Consider the following 26,147-nt stretch of genomic DNA (forward strand, 5'->3'; position numbering starts at 1 on the left):
ATGCTACCAACAAGGTACAGCAGTATAGCTGCGCGCGATAAAATACCAGAACTGAAATCAATGAGGTGGAATTTGATTGGCTCCTTTGGGTAAATGTCATTGGTGTAGAATGTGTGAATTGTGTACAGAATATTACGTATGTCTCCACAACCTAGTAACAGGATACTGACGTCATCGGGAACCTGGCAACCGAGTGTCAGATCTTTAGGTGGCGTGTTCCCCACAGGGTAGTAGAAAACTGAAACCGAAGTAAAGTGTTTATGTAAATTAGTTAACAGAAATGGAAATGTTAACTACTAAACCCCCCAAAAAGTTTTGTTTAATGACACCACTAGAGCACATTGATTGATTAATAATCATCGGCTAGTGGAAGTCAAACATTTGGTAATCAGAGGAAACCCGCTACATTTTTCTTAATGCAGCAATGGGTCTTTTATATGCATCATCCCACAGACAGGATAGCACATATCACGTCCTTTGTCCAGTTGTGGTGCACTGGGTGGAACGAGAAAAAACCCATCAGCTCAAAACCCCGGCAAATATTAATTTAGTTTTGGTTAATTTATTTACCAATATTCAGTTTGAATGCCGTACTATTAGCTTTATATAAGTTGGTGTCCCACCAAATCGGCAAAAGTTCAAGAGTGAAGAATAACAACAAACAAAACAAAATAAAGTTAGATGTAAACCATGACGATTTTCATTGTCTTAGTATTCGAAAGCATGTTTTATATGTTTATATATAACAAAATGAAAATTAAAACCCGACAGCCCACCTTACCCATATTTAATTTTTGAAAAAAAAAGAAAGGAAAAAAAAGAAGAAGAAGAGAACCAATAGTGTTCTTTTAAGTGTCCTATTAAAGGGACATTCCTGAGTTTGCTGCAATTTTTAAGATGTTATCGACTAACAGACTTTTTACCGATCATAATTACATATCAAATACATTTTTCTGCATAAAATATTAGTGGCCGTATATTAAACGTGTTTCTGACCGTTCTAATATTTCTACTAGGTTACCTTTCATTTTATTTCCTAAAACCTATTTTTTCGTACGTACGAAATTATTTGAAGACGAAGTCCAGTTTGGGCTTCTTGTAAATATTAAGACGACCAGAAACACATTGAATATACAGACACCGATATTCTAAACAAGTAAATATGTTTAATATGCAAGTTTAATCGTAGAAATATTTTATTAGTCGGAAACATCTTACAATACAGCAAACTCAGGAATGTCCCTTTAACGCCCCACCTCCATTTTAAATTTCTGGCCTTATAGGCGCAGACCGTTTAGTTAATCTAAAAACCTGCAACACACATTTGGATAAGGTTATTTAACAGACAGAAGCTTAAGTCTGTGATGTTTAAACAGGGAAATACAATCTAAAAATAACTAGAGCTTGTCTCGACGAACGTGCGTTTTTAGAAACTAGGCTCTGTCACTTTAACTGGTCAAACTAGTTCAAGGTGTGGATCCATGGAGGGTGCTGGGGTACGCAGCCTTCTCGAATTTCCAGTGTTTAGCAAATAAATACAGAACATTTAATTATATTTGGGGGTGGGGTGAGGTGGACTAGTAATATATTCGTCGCTTTGGGGTTATAAAGGGGGGTGGGGGGACATTGCCGTATATAATGTATATTATAAAATAATATACAAGTGTCCTGCTTGAATTGCACCCCCCTTTCCTGAATACTGTATGACCCTTTTAAAACGTTGAACACCCTCCCTGGAAACACCCTGCAATCGACCCGTAAGTCACAATCAACTAACATATTTTACAAAACATATATTTTAACTTACCCTCCATATTGCATCGGAATGTAATACACGTCAGTATTGCACAACGAGTCTGAGCACAACACAGAAAGTTAAAGTTACCCTTTTCGCGTTCCGGGAAACAAACAAACAAACAAACAAACAAAAAGGAGAAGATTTCTTGTTGGTAGTTTGGTGGAAAAATGTTTTCAAATATCACATGATCAGACAGGTGATTATGTTATATGTCTGTACATGGTCAGTTCTACGTACAATGCCATAAACTGTAATGAGAGGACGATAAATACATCGAATTAAAATTGACTGGGTTAACCCGACATCTAAAAATAGATTCACTATGGTAACTATCTGAGCTATGTTCAACCAGACCGAGCAGAAAAAACGTCCGCTAGACTGGTTTATCCGCTTCACGTTGAACCAAATGGCCACATCGGGGACCAATCAAAGAAGTTCTCGAACGTCAGCGAAAGCTTTGCTGGCTGAACTGGGGCTGGGATCCGTTCCTCGAAGTGATCTTAGGTCAGGTCATAGGTTTTAGGGTGTATACTACCAAATCAAATTCCATAGACGACAATAGTAACATATGCGGCTAAAACTCCTACCTGCAACGTATCAACCGACATAAACGCCACGGATATAAATACTACCACCCCTTACACTTAAAGTGAATCAGAAAAAAATGGGGGTCAAGCTGCTCGTTTCTGAGATAACGGGTAGCGTCTATGACTACCCTAGTTCCGCACAAAATTTCAGTACTTTTTTTTACAGGTACCCCATACATGTTTCAAGCACAAGGCTACTTGACACATTGGTACTAGATGAAATAAAATTGCACATTTATTTTACCCAGATGAAACTATTATTTTTTACAACCAACACACTCACATTTATAACCAATCACAGGACTTGTGGTGTTCACTTCTCTATCAAAAGTTCCAAGCACCTCCAACTTTGACCCAGCCGAAAGTTATTTGGTATAGTACTACCTTTAACGTGCACATTCGGAGCAAGCTGTTGTAGCGCACGCCTGTCATGAGCGCAGGTGTCGACCCATGCCGGCTTCTTCATCCAGGAAAGGAAAGGGTTTGGGGTGGGTGGTGAGTGTGTGTGGGGAAAGGATACTGACCCTGGCAGGTGCAAGAGAGCACCAGCAGCCAGACTAGGGTCGGTAGCGGGTGGTAGCGCTAAGTGCACAACTAACTAACCACATTATGTAGTTACGATGATCTTAGCGCTAAGATCGCTTTGTGGAACGGGGCCCTGGAACGGTTTGGATTGACCGTTTTATAACAGAGCAATGTTATTACTGTTACAGGGCCGTACCCTGATCAAAATCCGGGGGGGGGGGGGGGGGGGGGGGGGCACTACTGTTTATAAACAAATGACACTATACAAATTAAATCCTGAGATGTGTATGCTATTTTCTGGAGTAAAAAAAAGAAGAAAAAAAGTTACGTTCTCAGGGGGCAACTAGCCCCCCCCCCCCTTGCCTTGGGACAGACGGGTATTTTCTTTAATATGTCAATGTTGCTTATTAAATCAAAATGGGGGGGGGGGGGGCTTTTGGAAGCGCCAGTTTTGAAAAATAATAATTTTATGAACATGTAATATAAGACATTTTTTATGGCGCATAATTTAGATCGGGCAGTCAAAATAATGTAATTACATTTGTTTTGATTTTGTTTTTTTTGCTATCATGTATTTCATGCCTGGAGGTTTTGGATTGGACAGAAAGGAGTGAAGTGAAAATAATTTTGATAAATGCCAATCGTATTCAGAACTTCAGTGTCACGAAGTGAGGGGTGAGGGAAGAAGAGGCCAGATCCAACAGGCTAAAACTGTTTAACCCTACAGCACAAACCGCCTACGCCTAACTGCTGACGTCCGATTCCTGCAACCCCCCCCCCCCCCCCCCCCCCCCCCCCCCCCCCCCCCCCCACACACACAGACACACCCAAACGTCGTTCGGTCCAGTCATGGCATCATCCAAGAAAGCCAAGTGACAACATATTACAATTTTGATATTATTGAGTTACATATGCAAAGATCATATTTGGGATCGATTAATTTGTATCAGTTTATCACAACCAAAGGTAGGAGTGGTGAATAAGACAATGGACCTTTAATCGTGTTTTATTATGAACCTTCAATCTGTGCAGACAATCACATTTCCATTTGTATTGTACTTTGCAGCTTCAGTCAGTTGTGTATACAGCATAATAAATGTATGTTAAATACAATTATATTAATGTATTGCACAAATTACCAGTGTATTACTACCTGTCAGAGGGCAGTTTCATAAAACATCGTAAGTTTATGTCTGCGACTAGCACTTAATATACCGGGCATACATTTACAAGTGTTTGGCATCTATTTCACGATGAAACTTACATTATTAAGGAAAATGGAGCAATTTATGGAAAAAAGAAAATGAAATATGTGTATTTCTAACTATATTTATTGTACTAGTTGCCCCCTGAGAATCTAACTTTTTTCTTCTTTTTTTTACTCCAGAAAATAGCATACACATCTCAGGATTTAATTTGTATAGTGTCATTTGTTTATAAACAGTAGTGCCCCCCCCCCCCCCCCCCCCCCGGATTTTGATCAGGGTACGGCCCTGTAACAGTAATAACATTGCTCTGTTATAAAACGGTCCCGACCCGTAACAATACAATACCGATGAATCCGAACCGTTCCAGGCCCCCGTTCCACAAAGCGATCTTGGCGCTAAGATCATCGTAACTACATAATGTGGTTAGTTAAAGTAGTGTCGGAAATAGAATAAAACTGATTTTCGTCGATTATTTCTTTCATATTAAACTGACAGGTAAATATTTTGCAAATATCTATTTAATGATACTCTGCCTAATTTAGCATTTACTTGTTTGGGCTCTAATTGATGTACAAGGTGGTGTTTACTCTTAGAATTAAAAGAAAAATGTCAGTATTTGTGCACTTTATTAGAACAGACTATAACAAATTTTTATCGACATGACATTGTGTCAATTTTATTGCTGTTGCAATATAGTCAGGGATTGTCTCTGATAACGGTTTACCCCTATCCTTCTCCAAAACAAAATATTTGTAGACATTTCTAAGTAACTTTTGATCAAAACTGTCAAGAACCATTCTGAGTGTGTGATCTATTATATCGGTGTTTATGTATTAAAGGTGCTATTTCCAAGTTGCATAATGACAGCTATTGCAAACAAAAAATAAATAAATAAATTTTGCTTTAAAATTTAAAGACTACACCTTCAACTATATGCCCATAAATGATAAACAAAATAATTTTATCTTCTGGTAGAAAATACATGGTTATTGGAGAATATTTATCACAAACAGACGCTGATATATAACTATGATATAGCACCTTTAAGTGGTTGCAAGATTGTGTAAATTTCTAATGTACTTGTATTGAATTTATATTCACTAAATATGCTGATCATAATTAATAATTTCTGCAACAATTCAAAATACTGAGTTAACTTGCAGTTTTAAATAGAAAGTTTGTTTACGGGTAAATGAAACCGACAGATGCAGATCAAAATGTGTTATAGTCTATTCCAATTAAGTACACAAATCACCTGTTTATCGACAACTTTCGTTTAATTTCAAGAGTAAACACCACCTTGTACATCAGCGAGAACCAAAACAAGTAAATGCTAAATTATGTAGAGTATCATTAAATAGATATTTACAAAATATTTACCTGTCAGTTTAATATGAAATAAATAATCGACGAAAATCAGTTTTATTCTATTTCCGACACTACTATAGTTACATGCACTGTGACTTAGCGCCCTCACCCGCTACCGATCCTAGTCGGGCTGCTGGTGCTCTGTTGCACCTGCCAGGGTCAGTATCCTTCCCACACACACACACTCACCACCCACCCCAAACCCTTTCCTTTCCTGGATGGCGGAGCCGGCATGGGTCGACACCTGCGCTCATGACAGGCATGCGCTACAACAGCTTGCTCCAAATGTGCACGTTAAAACCTATGACCTGACCGAAGATCACTTCGAGGAACGGATCCCAGCCCAAGTTCAGCCAGCAAAGCTTTCGCTGACGTTCGAGGACTATTTGATTGGTCCCCGACGTGGCCATTTGGTTCAACGTGAAGCGGATGTTTTTTTCTGCTCGGTCTGGTTGAACACAGCTAAGATAGTTACCATAGTGAATCTATTTTTAGATGTCGGGTTAACCCAGGCAATTTTAATGCGACATATTTATCGTACTCTCAATACAGTTTATGGCATTGTACGTAGAACTGACCATGTATAGACATATAACATAATCACCTGTCTGATCATGTGATATTTGAAAACATTTTTCCACCAAACTACCAACAAGAAATCTTCTCTTTTTTGTTTGTTTGTTTGTTTCACGGAACGCGAAAAGCGTAACTTTCACTTTTTGTTTTGTGCTCAGACTTGTTACAATCTCGTTGTGCAATACTGACGTGTATTACATTCCGATGCAATATGGCGCTGATAGAGGGTAAGTTAAAATATATATGTTTTGTAAAATATGTTAGTTGATTGTGACTTACGCAGGGTGTTTCCAGGGAGGGTGTTCAACGTTTTAAAAGGGTCATACAGTATTCAGGAAGGGGGGTGCAATTCAAGCAGGACACTTGTATACTATTTTATAATATACGTTATATACGGCAATGCCCCCCCCCCATAACCCCAAAGCGACGAATATATTACTAGTCCACCTCACCCCACTCCCAAATATAATTAAATGTTCTGTATTTATTTGCTAAACACTGGAAATTCGAGAAGGCTGCGTATCCCAGCACCCTCCATGGATCCACACCTTGAACTAGTTTGACCAGTTAAAGTGACAGAGCCTAGTTTCTAAAAACGCACGTTCGTCGAGAACAAGCTCTAGTTATTTTTAGATTGTATTTCCCTGTTTAAACATCACAGACTTAAGCTTCTGTCTGTTATAACCTTATCCAAATGTGTGTTGCAGGTTTTTAGATTAACTAAACTTGGTGTCCATCCTCAAGGACTGAAACGGTCTGCGCCTTTAAGACCAGAAATTTAAAATGGAGGTGGGGCGTTAATAGGACACTTAAACAAATAATATTGGTTCTCCTTTTGTTTGTTTGTTTCTTTCTTCTTTTTTAAAATTAAATATGGGTAAGGTGGGCTGTCGGGTTTTAATTTTTATTTTGTTATATATAAACATATAAAACATGTTTTCGAATACTAAGACAATGAAAATCGTCATGGTTTACATCCAATCTAATTAAAATTAGCTCCACTATTACATGTGGATCTAACAGCAGCCAGTTGGAGCTCATGTCCACCAATCAAACCCTTACTGGGTGTATGCCACCAAATCAAATCCCATAGACGACAATAGTAACATATGTGGCTAAAACTCCTACCTGCAACGTATCAACCGACATAAACGCCACGGATATAAATACTACCACCCCTCACACTTAAAGTGAATCAGAAAAAAATGGGGGTCAAGCTCGTTTCTGAGATAACGGGTAGCGTCTATGACTACCCTAGTTCCGCACAAAATTCGAGTACTTTTTTTTTTACAGGTACACCATACATGTTTCAAGCACAAGGCTACTTGACACATTGGTACTAGATGAAATAAAATTGCATATTTTTTTTTACCCACATGAAACTTATTATTTTTTACAACCAACACACTCACATTTATAACCAATCACAGGACTTGTGGTGTTCACTTCTCAAACAAAAGTTGGGTGCACCTCGAACTTTGACCCAGCCGGAAGTTTTTGGTTTAGTACTACCTATACTGATAACATACATTTTTCAAAAAGTGTCCAGCTATGTGTCTTTATGACAACCAGGATCTGGTGTATTCTGACATAAACTGACAACCTCACTGAAACTGTTGTTTTTACAGTGCAACCTAATATAATGTACACCTCAAAAAGCATATATATTGCATATAGTTTTGTACAAATGCAATATGTCATATTAAACAACAAAATATTTTAAAATAAAACTCCTGAAGATATTTACTTTCAGTTGGGTGTGTGTACTCAGGTAGATATGTAGAGACAACAAATATAGAGTACCTCTACCCCTTTAAAGAATTCCATTAAGACACATGCACTTGATTGACCCCTAGATTATGAAGACCTTAACAGGCACATCAAAGAAATATCAGTATTAAAAAAATACACTGTCTGAGGAAGGAAACACAAACATGACTGTACCTGTATGAAGTAATGACTTAATGTCCTGAACATTAGTGTTGGGAGGAAATCCTGTATGCTGGGTGTGGGTGTCTTCAAGTTACCAGGTGTGGGAATTTCAAATCCATTGGCCATGCTGATTTTCATAATGAACCATCAAAACCATTGGCAGCCACCAATATTCCTGACTATATTTTATTTATAGTCTACTGTAGTTGGAGGAATTATCATGCAGCTTTCACACATTTATTTTTGATTAATTACTGAAAAAAACTATTTTTAAATGACAAAATTACCCGAACATCTATTTTCTTGCATTATTTTCTAATCCGGATGAATACAATATGTATATTAGATGTATTCCTACAATCTGTAATCCAGCATTTTATTTAGCTAGTAACATTAGGTAATACAGCTTTAACAATAAAATAAATTATCAACTTAATCCAAGGCAGATAATCAAATCTGAAAAAATTGGTTCTGAATTTAGTATAAACTCAAAATGCTTTTCATGAGAGCTAACTAAGTGATTATTAAGAAGAAAAAAATGATCTGGAGATCTAAGTATATGTTTAACAACCTTATTGTTATGTACAAATAAGAACAGAAGGCACAATAGTGACAACAAATTTAATTATGTTTTTGGTAAAGTTTTTCTTCAAATTTACTTTAAATTTTGCATAAAACTACAAATTTGTCTAAAATATAACTTAGCACCCTATAAATATGTCAAAATGACAATAAAAATCAACTTCTTTACAAATTTGAGTTTTCAGAATTTCATACATAAAAAAATTAACAATGTTAATGGAAACTAAAGACATTAACCCACTATTGGCACATGCTATTTTTAATATAAAAATAAATTGCTATTAAAATCTTAGTTCAGGTTGCCTATATATAATACCATATTTAAGAGCAGTTGTATATGGCAAGTCAAATACCATGTAAAAAGAAATTATTGAAATCTTTACAGTATGAATTATAGGCCAAAACCAACTTTTCTTCAGTGCTAACTTTGATTCAAAGTCCATTCAGAGCCATGTACAGAGATTATTGTCAAGGTCAAGGTCATTGTGAACTTGCATGGTCGAGTGATGGCTAATTAATCAGCCAGTATAGTTTAATTAAATAAAATGACAAAATCATAATATGTTTTATTATGCACTGAATATGTGCTATAGGGTGTATACTACCAAATCAAATCCCATAGACGACAATAGTAACATATGTGGCTAAAACTCCTACCTGCAACGTATCAACCGACATAAACGCCACGGATATAAATACTACCACCCCTCACACTTAAAGTGAATCAGAAAAAATTGGGGGTCAAGCTGCTCGTTTCTGAGATAACGAGTAACGTCTATGACTACCCTAGTTCCGCACAAAATTCGAGTACTTTTTTTTACAGGTACTCCATACATGTTTCAAGCACAAGGCTACTTGACACATTGGTACTAGATGAAATAAAATTGCATATATTTTTTACCCAGATGAAACTATTATTTTTTACAACCAACACACTCACATTTATAACCAATCACAGGACTTGTGGTGTTCACTTCTCTATCAAAAGTTCGGTGCCCCTCGAACTTTGACCCAGCTGGAAGTTATTTGGTTTAGTACTACCTACTTGCAGAATCATGCCAGTGATTTAAAAATAATTTGAAAACATTCCGAATTATCCTGAGGGTATACGAATGCCTTAAAACATGTTTTATTTTATAAAATAAATAATTTGTAATGTAAAACTGAAGACTTATTTAGGTGTGGGTTTTTTTTTCAATAAATAAATAATTTGTAATGTAAAATTGAAGACTGATAACCCATCCCGTACGTATTGGTATGGTTCGCTGTACTACCGCCACTAAAATAGACTCGCCCGATATTTTTAGAATTTGTATGTTCCCAAATAAAGTTATAAAAGGCGAAGTGTGATTGGTCAATATTTAAATTATTATTTACAGACGAAATGTTACCTGGACATTGTTAGCAATCTGATTAAAATTAGTTCTACTGGTCTAAATAAGGCATTCGTAATTCACATGAATACCCTCAGGATAATTCGGAATGTTTTCAAATTATTTTCAAATCACTGGCATGATTCTGCAAGTAAAGTTTTGATTGGTGGACATGAGCTCCAACTGGCTGCTGTTAGATCCACATGTAATAGTGGAGCTAATTTTAATTAGATTGGTTTACATCTAACTTTATTTTGTTTTGTTTGTTGTTATTCTTCACTCTTGAACTTTTGCCGATTTGGTGGGACACCAACTTCTATTTGGTAAATAGCCTAGACTGTCAAAATGGGCCTAAAATTTACTGATAACTTTAATAGTCACAAAAGCTAATAGTACGGCATTCAAACTGAATATTGGTAAATAAATTAACCAAAACTAAATTAATATTTGCCGGGGTTTTGAGCTGATGGGGTTTTTCTCTATCCAACCAGTGCACCACAACTGGACAAAGGCCGTGGTATGTGCTATCCTGTCTGTGGGATGATGCTGCATTAAGAAACATGTAGCGGGTTTCCTTTGATTACCAAATGTTTGACTTCCACTAGCCGATGATTAATTAATCAATCAATGTGCTCTAGTGGTGTAGTTATACAAAACAAACTTTTTTTGTTTAGTATAATTGAAATTTCCATTTCTGTTAACTAATTTACATAAACACTTTACTTCAGTTTCAGATTTCTACTACCCTGTGGGGAACACGCCACCTAAAGATCTGACACTCGGTTGCCAGGTTCCCGATGACGTCAGTATCCTGTTACTAGGTTGTGGAGACATACGTAATATTCTGTACACAATTCACACGTTCTACACCAATGACATTTACCCAAAGGAGCCAATCAAATTCCACCTCAATGATCATCATTCTGGTATTTTACCGCGCGCAGCTATACTGCTGTACCTTGTTGGTAGCATTGATCCTACCAACGAGGATGACTTGAAGTTTCTTTGGTCTGTTTGGTACGACTGTTATCTCACGAGAGAACATGGCAAGAGACTCCATGAAATGTTCAGTCGAGATATATTTTCAGATTCTTCTGTGATAGCTGGAGATGGTCAAACCTTATATAGAACGGCAGCAACCCTTCGCTTTTGGACGAAACAAGATCTTAGTGTAGCTCAGTTGATGGAAAAGAGACGCGACTACCTGCAAAGACGTTACGAGAAAAAGATCAAATTTCCAGAATATTCAATCAAAAGACTGCTGAGAAGATTTATTGGACAGTATCCCAGTTTTGCAGATAACAAGACATATCTGGAGTCGTGCTCTCGGGAGATAACAGATTTTGTTAAGATGGGCGTCACAAGAATAAATCTGAGAGGAAAAACGAAAAATGAGATTATGAGGACGTGCGTGGTGAATCCGACGTTTCTGAAGCCTAATAATCGCTGGATAATAGAAGAAAACAGCACGATATTCCTCGCCTTCGATTGCGACATGGCACGGTAAAATTCAGTTCTATAATACTAGGCTCAGACTGTCAACTGTCACGACTGAGTTGCGCTGTAATTCACCCCACTCTCGACTTACGACGGGTGCGGTCAGATTAACGACTAATCGATCCTAGGAGTTGTATACGACGAGAATCGAGTTGTAAGCTTAAGAGTGCTTAGACTAGCAAATGGATAGTCGTAGAAGTCGAGATGAGCGGCAAATTGGCCAACTCCGTCGTGCCATTTGGTAGTCTGACCTAGCATGTTGCTCAGTAAACATCTATTGACAACACCGTCGCGTAGGTTGAACAAAGACGTACGTGACGGTCGTGTCTAAACTAGATGTTTTGTACTATTGTAACAATATGTCAGTGTTCAACGACAAATGTTTGAGAAAGTCATTACTCCCCACCACATATGTCATATTGTCACGGGGATCCTATAATACCCGTAACTGAATAAAACACGATTATCCAAATATCTCTCCTAACTGTATATCTATTAGGCAGGCTACTACCCGAGTGGCCCGGCTCTAGGAGTAATCAGAGATAAGATCTTATATAAATATATATATATATATATATATATATATATATATATATATATATATATATATATATATATAAATATATGTAGCACGTTTAGTTCACTAGAAAACACAACAAAACACAATACACCTTGGAATCTGTATTAACTCTAACACTGACAAATATACTTGCCGCAGTAGTTAATTAACAACTACAATATAATAACAACCCAGAGCTAATCACTTAATTAGTTAATCACTAGGTGTCTAGTTTACACAATATTCTAATCACTTCACCGTGATACAACACACACACGTGTGATAATTGAGAAACGCTGCCAGGGGAACTTAATTAATAAAGGAATTACAACTCTATTACTAACTGGTTAATTTTTAATTAACCCTTAAATACTCATTCAGTAACCTTGTAATACAGAATTAATACTGGTACATATCCCAATAAAAAAAAAAATAACCTACAGTTTACCTAGGTCCTCTAGGATGACCGGCTAAGCTTTATCTTACCAACTACTCGTATAAAAATATTAGAACAGTGAAGCCTACAATTTACTTCGTCAGATTACCGGAGACACTGTCTAAAGAATATTGGTATAATACAGTATTAAAATATTTAAAGTCACATCAATCACATCAATGTTATACAACAGAGCAGAAATATATAGTTACCAAGTCCGGTCTGAACTAATATAGTTCGTTCAGTTGGAAAACGTCCGTTCCCCTGGATACTTCCAATGTTTCTCCTCACTATATCTAAAATCCTAGCTATTTATAAAAAACCCCAGACTGGTCTGGAGACAGTACGCGGAACCGAATCGTATGATGTGTATATATCCACAGCGACGAAGATGGTATATTTTCTTACAAGCCTAGACTGATCGTCGCCAGTTCGCTAGAGATACCATGGTCGCGCGGACGTATTACGTAACCCCTCTCCACATGGCCTCCACACCTGGTCTGGGTGTGTATTAGGAGGTACGGTTGCGCGGAGGTATTACGTAACCAAGCTGCACTAGCCCCCAACACAATGGACATAGCCACAGGTGAAAAGATAAGAGCATGTTCCGTCACACCCCCCACCTCAAAAAGGATATTTCCTCTACTCTAGGAATAGGGAAATATACTACATTTAAACAAAACAAGAGTGCGTTAACCGACGCATCCGGGCATTTATAACACATAGTAATAAGGTGACTACCAGTAATCACACTGAGTCTCTGAGTCCCTGGTATACAATAAAATATATAAAAACAAAAACAGAAATCAAGAACGTCAACACATTATCACAACTTTCAACTTCGGGACAGGGCATCAGCAATTACATTGGATGTGCCCTTGATATGTTCAATGGTATTTGGGAATTCCTGCAGAAGAAGACTCCATCTCAAAACTCTCTGGTTGGTGGCTTTCATTCTGTGAATGAAAGTAAGCGGATTATGGTCAGTAAAAACAACCACTTGATGCAATGCCGATTTCACGTAGATCTGAAAATGCTTCAGAGCTTGTACCATGGCCAAAGCTTTCTTCTCTATAGTGGAATAGTTCACCTGGTGTTTGTCAAACTTTTTGGAGAAGAAACTTACAGGATGGTCCAATCCACTTTCGTCTTCTGGGAACAGCACAGCTCCAGCTCCCACGTCACTGGCATCCACAGCCAGCTTGAAAGGCATTCGGTAGTCTGGTGCTGCCATCATGGGAGACGAGGAGAGCATCTGCTTGAGACGGTTGAATGACTTCTCGCATTCCTCTGACCACTGGAACTTCGATTCCTTCTTTAGTGCCGCACGTTTTACAGATTTTATCCGATAGGCATGCTGTCGACTCGGTGTAGCGTTGGGTTCCAAGCGCACATCCTGGATTAAGGTATTGGTAACCGTTGGAAAGTCCTGACAAATGGAAACACTGTCTTGTATCAACGTAGTCAACTTTGCTCGCTGGGGGCTGTCAAGGTGCTATAGATAACAACTCAAGTCTGCTAGAATCTGGCTGTTGGTTAATTTGATCTCTGCAGTCTTGACGTCATCACAGGAAATTGAGTGACTGTCAATTTGGACAGGTAACACTGGAACTATCGGCAGCCTGTCAAAATAACCTTTTAGCAAATTGATGTGACAATACCTACTTTTCCTAACCCTATCAGGACTGTTTATCACATACCCTGTCTCATTAACCCGTTTGTGCACAACATAGGGACCGAAATACCGGTTCTGTAATGAACCCTGTTTAATGGGAAGGTACAGCAGCATTTTATCCCCTGGTTTAAATTCCCGACTCCTAGCCTTCCTATCAAACACTGATTTTATTTTGCTCTGAGCATAGCTCAGATGCTTCCTAGCCAGTTTGGTCACCTGCCACAACCTATCTCTAACTCTCCCTACATAAATCAGCAGGTTTTCGGCATTATCCTTGTCTAACCAACTATCTTTTACCAATTTGAGAGGGCCTCGGGCTGAATGCCCATAGACCAACTCAAATGGGGTGAATCCTAAGGATTCTTGCTTCGCATCCCGTGCTGCGAACAACACGAAAGGGATTGACTGGTCCCAGTCAGTACCAATGTCGAAACAATGGCAGCGGAGCATACTTTTCATGCTCTGGTGGAAACGTTCTATTGCGCCCTGGCTCTCAGGGTGGAATGCAGCAGAACGAATCTGTCGTATATCTAACATAGACAGTACTTGCTGGATCAACTTGCTCATGAAGTTTGTACCCCTGTCGCTTTGAATTTCACCTGGTAAACCCGTATACATGAAGTATTTAAGCAGCGCACTAGCTACAACAGATGCAGTAACCTTCCTTAAGGGAATCGCCTCTGGAAAACGCGTAGTTAAGCACATAATTGTTAATAAGAATTGGTTGCCTGAACGCGTTTTCGGTAATGGCCTCACGACATCTATCAATACTTTTGAAAAAGCTTCCCCAACTATGGGAACCTTCTGCAGGGGATAGGGAGGAATTAGCTGATTTGGTTTCCCCACAACCTGACACACATGACATGACATACAATGCTTACTGATATCTGCAAACATTCCCTTCCAATAAAACTCTGAGGCAAGTTTACTATGAGTCTTATTCTGCCCTAAGTGGCCAGCAAACACGTCCTCATGTGCTAACAATAACAATGACGGACGGTACTTAGATGGCACCACAATCTTGTCAAACATTCCTCACTATCAGGCACAACCTTCTCCACACTCTTATTCATTAATACTCCCGTGTCCATATAATAACCTGACATCTGATCCTCCATATCACCCTCAGTTAACAAGGTAGTGCGAGCTGCCAACAAATTTGGATCAGCCCTTTGCTCTAGGATTAACTCTTGTCTATTACAAGGTAAGTCCCCTCTATCAAACACAACGGGTTAATTTCCCCTCTGCGGGAGGTCAACACGTTCCACCACATTTAGTTCCTCAGTTGACTTATCTACCATTTTACTGATAACCTCATCCACTCCAATTTCATGGCTCACACACGTATCAGACAAATCACAATTTTTCTCTGGGTCTCGTGCTACCCTTCTGGCCATAGCCCTAGTCATTACACACGCAGGATATCTAATCTCATCAACCTCATACTCTTCTATTGGTAAAGTGCTGTCTTCAATTAACAATTGGTCCCCTTGTGGCTGGCAACACTGACTAGTCAAATCGTTACCCAACATTACTCCTATGTTTTCAAAAGGCAAATCCTTCACAACACCCATAACGACTGGTCCCGTCACAAACTTCGAACACAAGAAAACGTTATGTAACAGGACAACCATATTTTCCCCAGTAACTGAGGTTAAGGCCAAACTATGTCCTGTATCTGAATTCTCAATACCAGCTAAACAATCTGACGTTATAAGAGACTGGCTACACCCTGTATCTCGATAGACAGATATTGCCTTAGGACTCAACTCTTGTTTCACATCACAAACCATACCAATGAACACATACGGGTTTACTTTCTCTGCCATGGGACTAACCATTAACTCTCTCGCTAACGGAGATGACCTCACTAAACCGACCACTTGCGCATTATCGCATTTCCTTTTAAAACAGTCCCCGACAAGATGGTTATCCTTTTTACAGTAACTGCAATGTGGACGAAATGTTCGTGCATTGGCTGATAATGCAGGTTTATCCTTACTTTGCCCACCAGGTGCATTCCTTGCCCGACTAGCTGACAACTAGATAACTCTCCCCGATAGTTACTTTCCCGGGAAAAACCTGGCTGAAATTTCTTCTTATCACCCTGTTGTATAGAGCTACCCTGTACTGCCTGAGCTTTGTGTATTAACACGTAATTATCTGCCGCTATGCCTGCCTCCTCTATTTTTTTGATATCACGATCCTCTAAATGAATACGTAAGCTAACTGGTAATCCATTTTTAATGTCCTGTAAGATCAACAATTCCTGTAACTTGGTATATGACCCTACCTGATGAGAAACCACCCATTTATCAACATCCCTGCTTTCTTAGCCACGAACTCACTATAAGACTGACCCTGCCTTTTTTCATCTCGCTATACCTTAAACGATAATCCTCAGGTCGTAACTCATAAGCCCTCAACACTGCAGACTTAACTAGGTCGTACTGAATTGCTCGCTCATCACTCATTGAATTATAAGCTGCACTAGCCTTCCCCTTAAAGGTAGACACGGCCAACAATGTCCACTTAGACTGCGGCCAATGTAGCTGCTTAGCGGCCCGTTCAAAAAGTTGGAAGAACATATCTACCTCCTTGTCGTCAAATACAGGCACTGATCTATAAGCCTCCGATATGTTAAACCCATTTCCTGCCTCTCGTCTAACTTCTTCAGTATTCAACTTTAACTTATGTTCCACTTTTAATTTTGCTAACTGGAATTCTCTATCCCTATCTCTCTCTTCTTCTGTCTCTCTCTCTCTCTCTATCTTCTTTTCTCTATCCCTCTCTCTCCCTCTCTCTCTCTCTCTCTCTCTCTCTCTCTCTCTCTCTCTCTCTCTCTCTCTCTCTCTCTCTCTGTCCTCTATCTATATCTTCTTTTTCTCTATCCCCCTCTCTCTCTATCCCTCTCTTCTCTTTCTCTCTCTCTCTCTCTATCTAATGCACGTTCTTCTCTTTCGTACTCAAGCTTTTTAAAAGCTAACTGTTGTTCCACATTCAACACCTTTATCTCTATCTCTGGAACAATCTCACTTTCTTCTATAACAGGACTATCACCAAAAACTTCTTGGATAATAATTGTCCTTATATCTCCTAATGTTTTAGCTGATGTTAAATCAATTTCCTGCTCACTCGCGATTTCAACTAATTCGGCCTTACGCGCCCGCTTTATCTCCACTACACTGAGTGTATCCAGCAAATTCTTATCCATGTTTAGATATGACGCACTTATTTTTTTTTCTAGTGAATAACGTTGCTACTTCTAGTTAATTTGTAAACAAATTTTTATAAAGCCCCCATTTAGAAACCATACTTTTCAAATATGCATGTCCCGTTTCAGATCCCGGACGAGCACCCCAATTTTTATTCCTGTCACGGGGATCCTATAATACCCGAAAGTGAATAAAACACGATTATCCAAATATCTCTCCTAACTGTATAACTATTAGATCTCTCTGTATCGGACAGGCTACTACCCGAGTGGCCCGGCTCTAGGGGTAATCAGAGATAAGATCTTATATAAATATATATATATATGTAGCACGTTTAGTTCACTAGAAAACACAACAAAATACAATACACCTTGGAATCTGTATTAACTCTAACGCTGACAAATGTACTTGCCGCAGTAGTTAATTAACAACAACAATATAATAACAACCCAGAGCTAATCACTTAATTAGTTAATCACTAGGTGTCTAGTTTACACAATATTCTAATTACTTCACCATGATACAACACACACACGTGTGATAATTGAGAAACGCTGCCATAAAGGAATTACAACTCTATTGCTAACTGGTTAATTTTTAATTAACCCTTAAATACTCATTCAGTAACCTTGTAATACAGAATTAATACTGGTACATATCCCAATAAAAAAAAATAACCTACAGTTTACCTAGGTCCTATAGGATGACCGGCTAAGCTTTATCTTACCAAATACTCGTATAAAAATATTAGAACAGTGAAGCCTACAATTTACTTCGTCAGATTACCGGAGACACTGTCTAAAGAATATTGGTATAATACAGTATTAAAATATTTAAAGTCACATCAATCACATCAAGGTTATACAACAGAGCAGAAATATATAGTTACCAAGTCCGGTCTGAACTAATATAGTTCGTTCAGTTGGACAACGTCCGTTCCCCTGGATACTTCCAATGTTTCTCCCTGATATATCTAAAATCCTAGCTATTTATTATAAAAATCCCAGACTGGTCCGGAGACAGTACGCGGGACTGAATCGTATGACGGTATATTTTCTTACAAGCCAAGACTGATCGTCACCAGTTCGCTAGAAATACCATGGTTGCGCGGAGGTATTACGTAACCACTCTCCACATGGCCTCCACACCTGGTCTGGGTGTGTATTAGGAGGCACGGTCGCGCGGAGGTATTACGTAACCAAGCTGCACTAGCCCCCAACACAATGGACATAGCCACAGCCGAAAAGATAAGAGCAAGTTCCGTCAGTGCTTATATCCAACTACGGTTCAAGCACACTGTCCTGGGCACATACCTCAGCTATCCGGGCTGTCTGTCTACTACAGTGGTTAGTTGTTAGTTAGTGAGTTATACAACAGAGCAGAAATATATAGTTACCAAGTCCGGTCTGAACTAATACAGTTCGTTCAGTTGAACAACGTCCGTTCCCCTGGATACTTCCAATGTTTCTCCTCGCTATATCTAAAATCCTAGCTATTTATTATAAAATCACAGACTGGTCCGGAGACAGTACGCGGAACCGAATCGTATGATGTGTATATATCCACAGCGACCAAGACAGTATATTTTCTTACAAGCCTAGACTGATCGTCGCCAGTTCGCTAGAGATACCGCGCGGAAATATTACGTAACCCCTCTCCACATGGCCTCCACAACTAGTCTGTGTGTGTATTAGGAGGTACGGTCGCGCGGAGGTATTACGTAACCAAGCTGCACTAGCCCCCAACACAATGGACATAGCCACAGGCGAAAAGATAAGAGCATGTTCCGTCACACATATGTATCATAGTAATAGCAGCTGATAATATCCACCAGCCCTGACCAAATATCCACTAGCCGAGACCAAGGGTTAGTGCATTTGTCGAACCCTGGATAAGTGAATTGGCCAGGAGGTGTGGTGAGGCTATAGTGGCCCACAAGGCACACCAAAATACTTTTTCGTTCCTGGCAGTGCTCCACAACTTGTGTAACAAAGGCCGTGGTATGTACTATTATGTCTCTAGGATGGTGCATATAAAAGATCTCTTGCTGCTAACCAAAAGAGTAGTCCATGAAGTGGCGACAGCAGGTTTCCTCTCTCAATATCACTGTGGTCCTTAACAATATGTCTGACGCCATATAACCGTAAATAAAATGTGTTGAGCGCGTCGTTATATAAAACATTTCCTTCCTTCCTCCTCTCTCTCTCTCTCTCTCTCTCTCTCTCTCTCTCTCTCTCTCTCTCTCTCTCTCTCTCTCTCTCTCTCTCTCTCTCGCTCTCTCTCTTTGTCTACAACCAATGTTTATACTCGGAACTTTAATTTATCGAACATGGCGGCAAAATTCCATCTCGTTTTGTGTATTTTGTAGTTTTTACATGCTACCACCCCCACGCCCCAAATATATCAACAAAGACAGCGGATGAAGTAACTATGACTGAAAATAACGAAGACGTCTACTTAAATAACGGGTATGGACAATACACTGCAACAGTATACCTTCCATTCGTGAACATTACGTTCTTTTAACTGGCATACGAAGACAATATGTGAAGAGAGAAGGAACGTAGCATAAAGCCTCAGCCACACTGGATCATAGCGATATACTCTCTTCGGGTGTCGTCGTGGATAGTGACCTGAACCCCAGAAGCCACTCGAAATATACTGACCTGCGAGCTAAAGACTGGTGGTACCACCAATCGTAAGGTCGTGCAACCAGTCGGGACAGGTCGTGACTGGTCGCACTACAGATCGTGAGGTCGTACGACAGGTGGCATCACCAATCGTCAGGTGGCATGATCAGTAGCACGACTAATCGTGCGACTACTTGACCTGCGATCATGCATGCCTTGGGGTGCGTCCGTGCGCGACTGGCAGTACGACCATGTAAGACCTGTCTGCGACCTCTTACGATTTGGAATCGCAGGTTAGAAATTTTCTAAATAACCATCGACCTTGCTGTGACTGATTTATCTCTGGTGATCACCCACGACCTCTGCGACCAGTCGCGCACTCTTTCTACGATTTGCCCGCGATTCCAACATTTTTCGGTCGCAGCTAGGTCATAACCTGGTCGCAGGCCCGGTATGACTGGGGCTTAAAAGAAGCAGCAGCAAGAAAAGGACACAAGCGGTTCAATTTCGAGATTAACTAAGAACCCAATCAATGAGATTATGAAGAAGTCCTTTGTACTGTGTGAATATACAGTATATCAATGTGTGGCTGGTGCCAACGTCAGGGTGGAAGATGGTCATTCAAACTGTAGGTCTACACCAGATTCATTTGTGAACTCCACTGAGGTTGGTAAATCATGTAGCTCCTTGGTAGAATTCATTTTCCTGTTTTCTTTGTCCAATTCTTGCCGTTCGTGTAATTCCTTCCTACGTAAGGTATACATAATGCATTATACTATTAAAGGTTTTTTTTTAAATCTCATTTTTAAACCTCGTGTTAAATTATACCTACGTGTACTCTATTTTCAGGTTCGACTTTGTTTCTGGTAACTGTTTCTGGTTCAGATAATGTACGCATTATTAATCAGTCATTGACATTTTAAAATATTTTGTTGACTTTGGCTTTGAACTATTCTCATACTGTAACGTCTTAATTTTTCTGAAATGTTTCATTGTCAACCAATATTTGTTTAACCACTACTCTTTCTGTCTTGTGGTAAACATGTTTATTGTCCAGTCAAATGCAAGCTTCCTAACCTAGTATTTCACTTGCAGTGTTTCTAGTTGCGTGAAGCCTTTTTCTAGTGCAATGAATGATTAGGCAGCCACCAGTTTTCATTTGTGGTTGATACACATGTATTTGTAAACCTGTGAATAGTCATCAGGCTCAGCGGATAAGTTATTTTTGTTGTTCTATCTACACTGTGCAGATAAAACAGCATGGTTCACAGGATTGTGTCATCCTTTTCTAACATCTTGTATTAAATGTGGTGAGTACATGAACCAATTACTACGTGTGCGCTTAAACTACTGGAAAACACTCTAGTCAAATAGCCATATTTTTAGTGCATAAATGCACAAAAAGCCTCTGTATGACGTTTAAGCTACTTATAAGTGCCACATTCATGTTCTACAACCCCCAAAATCTATATATTGATATATTAATATTAGACGGATTGTTTGCCCTGAAAACGTTAAATTCATGGTAAATGACGGAATTTGGCAGCCATGTTGAATAAATTATAGTTCCAGATATAAAACGTGGCCGTAGACCAAACATTCCACCGGATTCATGTTCAGTGATCCAAATGGCCATAGAAAATGCTAGGCATAACAATTAGACCTCGATTTGCCCAAGCCTAATCTAATTGTGTTTTGTTTTACGTTTCTTCAGATATGATGGCAAAGAAAACGACGTAGCTTCACTGTGTTTTCGACAGTTGGCTGTCTGGGTTAGCAGCTATCAACACTACGTCAAAAGAACTTGTAGTCCACAGGTGTGCTAAATTAAAGGGACATTCCTGAGTTTGCTGTATCTTTTAAAATATTATCGACTAACAGATACCTTTTAATGATTGTAATTACATATCAAATATATTTTTCTGCATAAAATATTAGTGGCTGTATATTAAACGTGTTTCTGATCGTTCTAATATTTGTACTAGGTTCAATTTCATTTTATTTCTTAAAATATATTTTTTCGTATGTACGAAATTATTTGAAAACAAAATCCAGTTTGGGCTTCATACAAATATTAAGACGACCAGAAACACATTGAATATACAGACACTGGTATTCTAAACAAGAAAATATATTGAATATGTAAGTTTAATCGTAGAAATGTTTTATTGGTCGGAAACATCTTACAATGCAGAAAACTCGGGAATGTCCTTTTAAGCAAACGCCCGCTTTCTGACAGTTTAACGTATTTTATCAACACCATGGTGGTCTTAACTATGTCAATATTGTATAATAAAAAAATAATAAACTAAATAAATTAAAATATTGAAAATGTAATTTTTAAATTTCTATTTGGAAATATTATATTACACTATACAATTAAAACGTAATGTGCAATATAGATATAATATTTTTAAAAGTGCATTATGTATTTATGTATTTATTTATTTATTTCCTTTGTTGGTTTTTTGTTAATTTTGTTTGCTTCTTTTTTATTTACTTACTTATTTTTACAGTATTTATTTATGTATTTATTCATTTCCTTGGTTGTTTATGTCTCTCTCTGTCTGTCTGTTTTCGTTTCGTTTTGTTTTGTTTTGAGTACATGGTTAATAGTAATGCCCAACATCTATCGAATTCTAGAAATTATCCAACGTGTATTTATTATGTATACTTGTGAAAGTATTACATAAAAGGTTCACTTTGGATGCACATTTACATGCCGAAAGTGTATATTCATTCGCACCTAATTGTTACTAGTTAGTGGTCGATTCATAGATAGTAGGCTTGTGATAAACAGTGGCGATGCCAGTATTGTGAAATGGGCACCAAATACTTTGGGGAGGGGGGAGAGAAGGGGGGGAGAACACACTGTCTATGAGTTATGTTATGAGACAATAGGAATATATAAAAAGTGGTGAGAAAAAAAGATGTGATTGAGGGGCCCCATGCGCCCTTTTGGCTACACCACAGGATTGAAAATTAGTAGTCTCCCGGTCGCCCGTGGCGACCTTTATTGGCTAAGGGCGACTAGGAATCTTACAAAGGTAGTCCGTTGGGCGACCATCGATTTTAGTGTCTGGCGAGTATTGTACTAGTTAAAAAAAAGAAACACACTGATACTGAATCGAATGTGATAAAACACACCGCGTCTATGTTGGCACGAACTACAGATCCGGCAGCAGAAGACCTAGAACATATTCTATATTTTGACAACGCAACAACAAAAAAAAAATAAAAATGTTATATTTGAAATTGATTATATTACAATTTTTAAACTCATACAGTCTCAATCAATCAATTTTTTTATTTCAAAGTAGGCCTCCGGCCTACATTACAATCAAATTCTAGCATGTGAATGTATAGTGCACATATCATAAAATATAAAAATAATAAAACATAAACATATGCATATTCTTGTAAAAAATTTCATCTTTTCATGGTTTTATCTAAAGTTGCCAACGTATATCACTTTCTTATTTATTTTTATTTTTGGAAATTCCATGCTACAGTATAGGCAAATTATGGTTTCTTTGACAGTATAACCCAAATATTCGGAATTCCAAAATGTTCCTCAAATTTTTACACCAATTTAAAATAGATATAATATTTTGGTTGGCAACAATGCATTTATTTCATTTACACTGGATTTTATTTTCATATTTTTGGTCATGTTTGTCTCTTTTTAAAGGTTTAATACTTCACGTTTTTTACATATTTTGCAGCTTTATTCATTATTAAACTGTATAATCTAATTAACTGAATTTCAGTTTTACGTTTGTCTATTTTACAAAAAATTCTTTATGGTTTGTATTTGAACTGGACAGTTAAAGCAATGAAAGTGTACTTCATTTTCTACAATATTTTTTTTTTTCTTAAAGTGTTTTACAGTACTGACATATTCTATTATTTTCAACTTGATACAGCTCTTTCTCTTCCTTGTCTCTGTTTCTAAATTATCGGTCGATACTCTTAATATTACAATACAATTCTATCCCAGTCGAATCATGATTTTAATCCAGATTCACACGACTCCTGTATTATATTACACTATACAATTAAAAGGTAATGTTCAATATAACTATAATATTTTTAACCGACCATTATTCATTTACTTATTTTTCCTGTATTTGACATGTCAATAAATGCACATATATAAAATTTATTTATTTCCTTGGTTGGTGGTTATCCTGCCAACATGTGGGAAGTGCAAATATTTTGTTGGTTTTTTGCTAATCGGAAAGAGTAGCCCATGTTTTTTTTTTACAGGGGTTTCCTCTCCAGTTTGTTAGTTTGTTTACCCACTATCCTGATTTTTACAGTATTTCGTAAATATTTATTTGTTTATATTTCTTGGTTGTTTAAAATGCATTTCTTTTTTTTTTTTTTTTTTTTCTACACACTTTTGTTCATCGTTTCTTGTTTTTTAAAATTTATTTACGTTTTGTTTATTTCGTTCTGTTTTCATTTCTATTGTTTCCTTTAGAACCAAATTTTTTGTTTCTTTTATTTTATGCGTCAGTTTAAATAAAATTTCTTCTGTTTCTTTCTCTGTTTGTCTGTTTGTCTGTCTGTCTGTTTTTTCTCTCTTTGTTTGATTGTTTACTTGTTTATTCTTTTACAGTACACATTGTGGTTTGGTGATGCATTACCGGTTTTGGACCATGATCTTCCCGCAGGGATGCAATTTGACTTCATCGACTCGTCAAACATCTGTGATACGACCGGTCTGTCTCGTGTTCTTGTGCACAGTCAACCACGACTCAAAAGGTATTCCTAGTCTTTCAGCTGAATCGGTCAATCTACACGTTCTATATTTTAGTCTTTCAGCTGAATCGGTCAATCTACACGTTCTATATTTTAGTCTTTTGGCTGAATCGGTTGGTCTACACGTTCTATATTTTAGTCTTTCACCTGAATCGGTCAATCTACACGTTCTATATTTTAGTCTTTTGGCTGAATCGGTCGGTCTACACGTTCTATATTTTAGTCTTTTGGCTGAATCGGTCGGTCTACACGGTCTATATTTTAGCTGAATCGGTCGGTCTACACGTTCTATATTTTAGTCTTTTGGCTGAATCGGTTGGTCTACACGTTCTATATTTTAGTCTTTTGGCTGAATCGGTCGGTCTACACGTTCTATATTTTAGTCTTTTGGCTACATGTTCTATATTTTAGTCTTTTTGGCTGAATCGGTCGGTCTACATGTTCTATATTTTAGTCTTTTGGCTGAATCGGTCGGTCTACACGTTCTATATTTTAGTCTCTTGGCTGAATCAGTCGGTCTAGTCTGTTTACTACTTTAGCTGAATCAGGGTCTATTTCTTTTTTAGTCTTTTGTTCGGTCTACACGTTCTATATTTTAGTCTTTTGGCTGAATCGGTCGGTCTACATGTTCTATATTTTAGTCTTTTGGCTGAATCGGTCGGTCTACACGTTCTATATTTTAGTCTTTTGGCTGAATCGGTCGGTCTACATGTTCTATATTTTAGCTGAATCGGTCGGTCTACACGTTCTATATTTTAGTCTTTTGGCTGAATCGGTCGGTCTACACGTTCTATATTTTAGTCTTTTGGCTGAATCGGTCAGTCTACACGTTCTATATTTTAGTCTTTTGGCTGAATCGGTCGGTCTACACATTCTATATTTTAGTCTTTTGGCTGAATCGGTCGGTCTACACGTTCTATATTTTAGCTGAATCGGTCGGTCTACACATTCTATATTTTAGTCTTTTGGCTGAATCGGTCGGTCTACACGTTCTATATTTTAGTCTTTTGGTGAATCGGGTCGTCTACACATTCTATATTTTAGTCATTTTGGCTGAATCGGTCGTCTACACGTTCTATATTTTCATCGACTCCTCAAACATCTGTCTTTTAGCTGAATCGGTCGGTCTACACGTTCTATATTTTAGTCTTTTGGCTGAATCGGTCGGTCTACACGTTCTATATTTTAGTCTTTTGGCTGAATCGGTCGGTCTACACGTTCTATATTTTAGCTGAATCGGTCGGTCTACACGTTCTATATTTTAGTCTTTTGGCTGAATCGGTCGGTCTACACGTTCTATATTTTAGTCTTTTGGCTGAATCGGTCGGTCTACACGTTCTATATTTTAGTCTTTTGGCTGAATCGGTCGGTCTACACGTTCTATATTTTAGTCTTTTGGCTGAATCGGTCGGTCTACAC

The 26,147-nt window shown here is 38.1% G+C and overlaps 1 protein-coding gene across 1 annotated transcript in view; it reads left to right on the top strand.

The window, feature by feature from the left end:
• Positions 1-6,012: 6,012 nt before the first annotated feature.
• Positions 6,013-26,147, top strand: part of LOC121387055 — a 56,879-nt gene continuing 36,744 nt past the window's right edge. The window contains exons 1-4 of the mRNA XM_041518065.1: positions 6,013-6,289; positions 10,678-11,452; positions 21,676-21,778; positions 24,586-24,731. Coding sequence (XP_041373999.1) covers positions 6,274-6,289; positions 10,678-11,452; positions 21,676-21,778; positions 24,586-24,731 — 1,040 coding nt within the window. The 5' untranslated portion in view covers positions 6,013-6,273. The remainder of the gene's footprint in view (positions 6,290-10,677; positions 11,453-21,675; positions 21,779-24,585; positions 24,732-26,147) is intronic.

This window comes from Gigantopelta aegis, chromosome 13 (assembly GCF_016097555.1).
Source record: "Gigantopelta aegis isolate Gae_Host chromosome 13, Gae_host_genome, whole genome shotgun sequence".
NCBI lineage: Eukaryota > Metazoa > Mollusca > Gastropoda > Neomphalida > Peltospiridae > Gigantopelta > Gigantopelta aegis.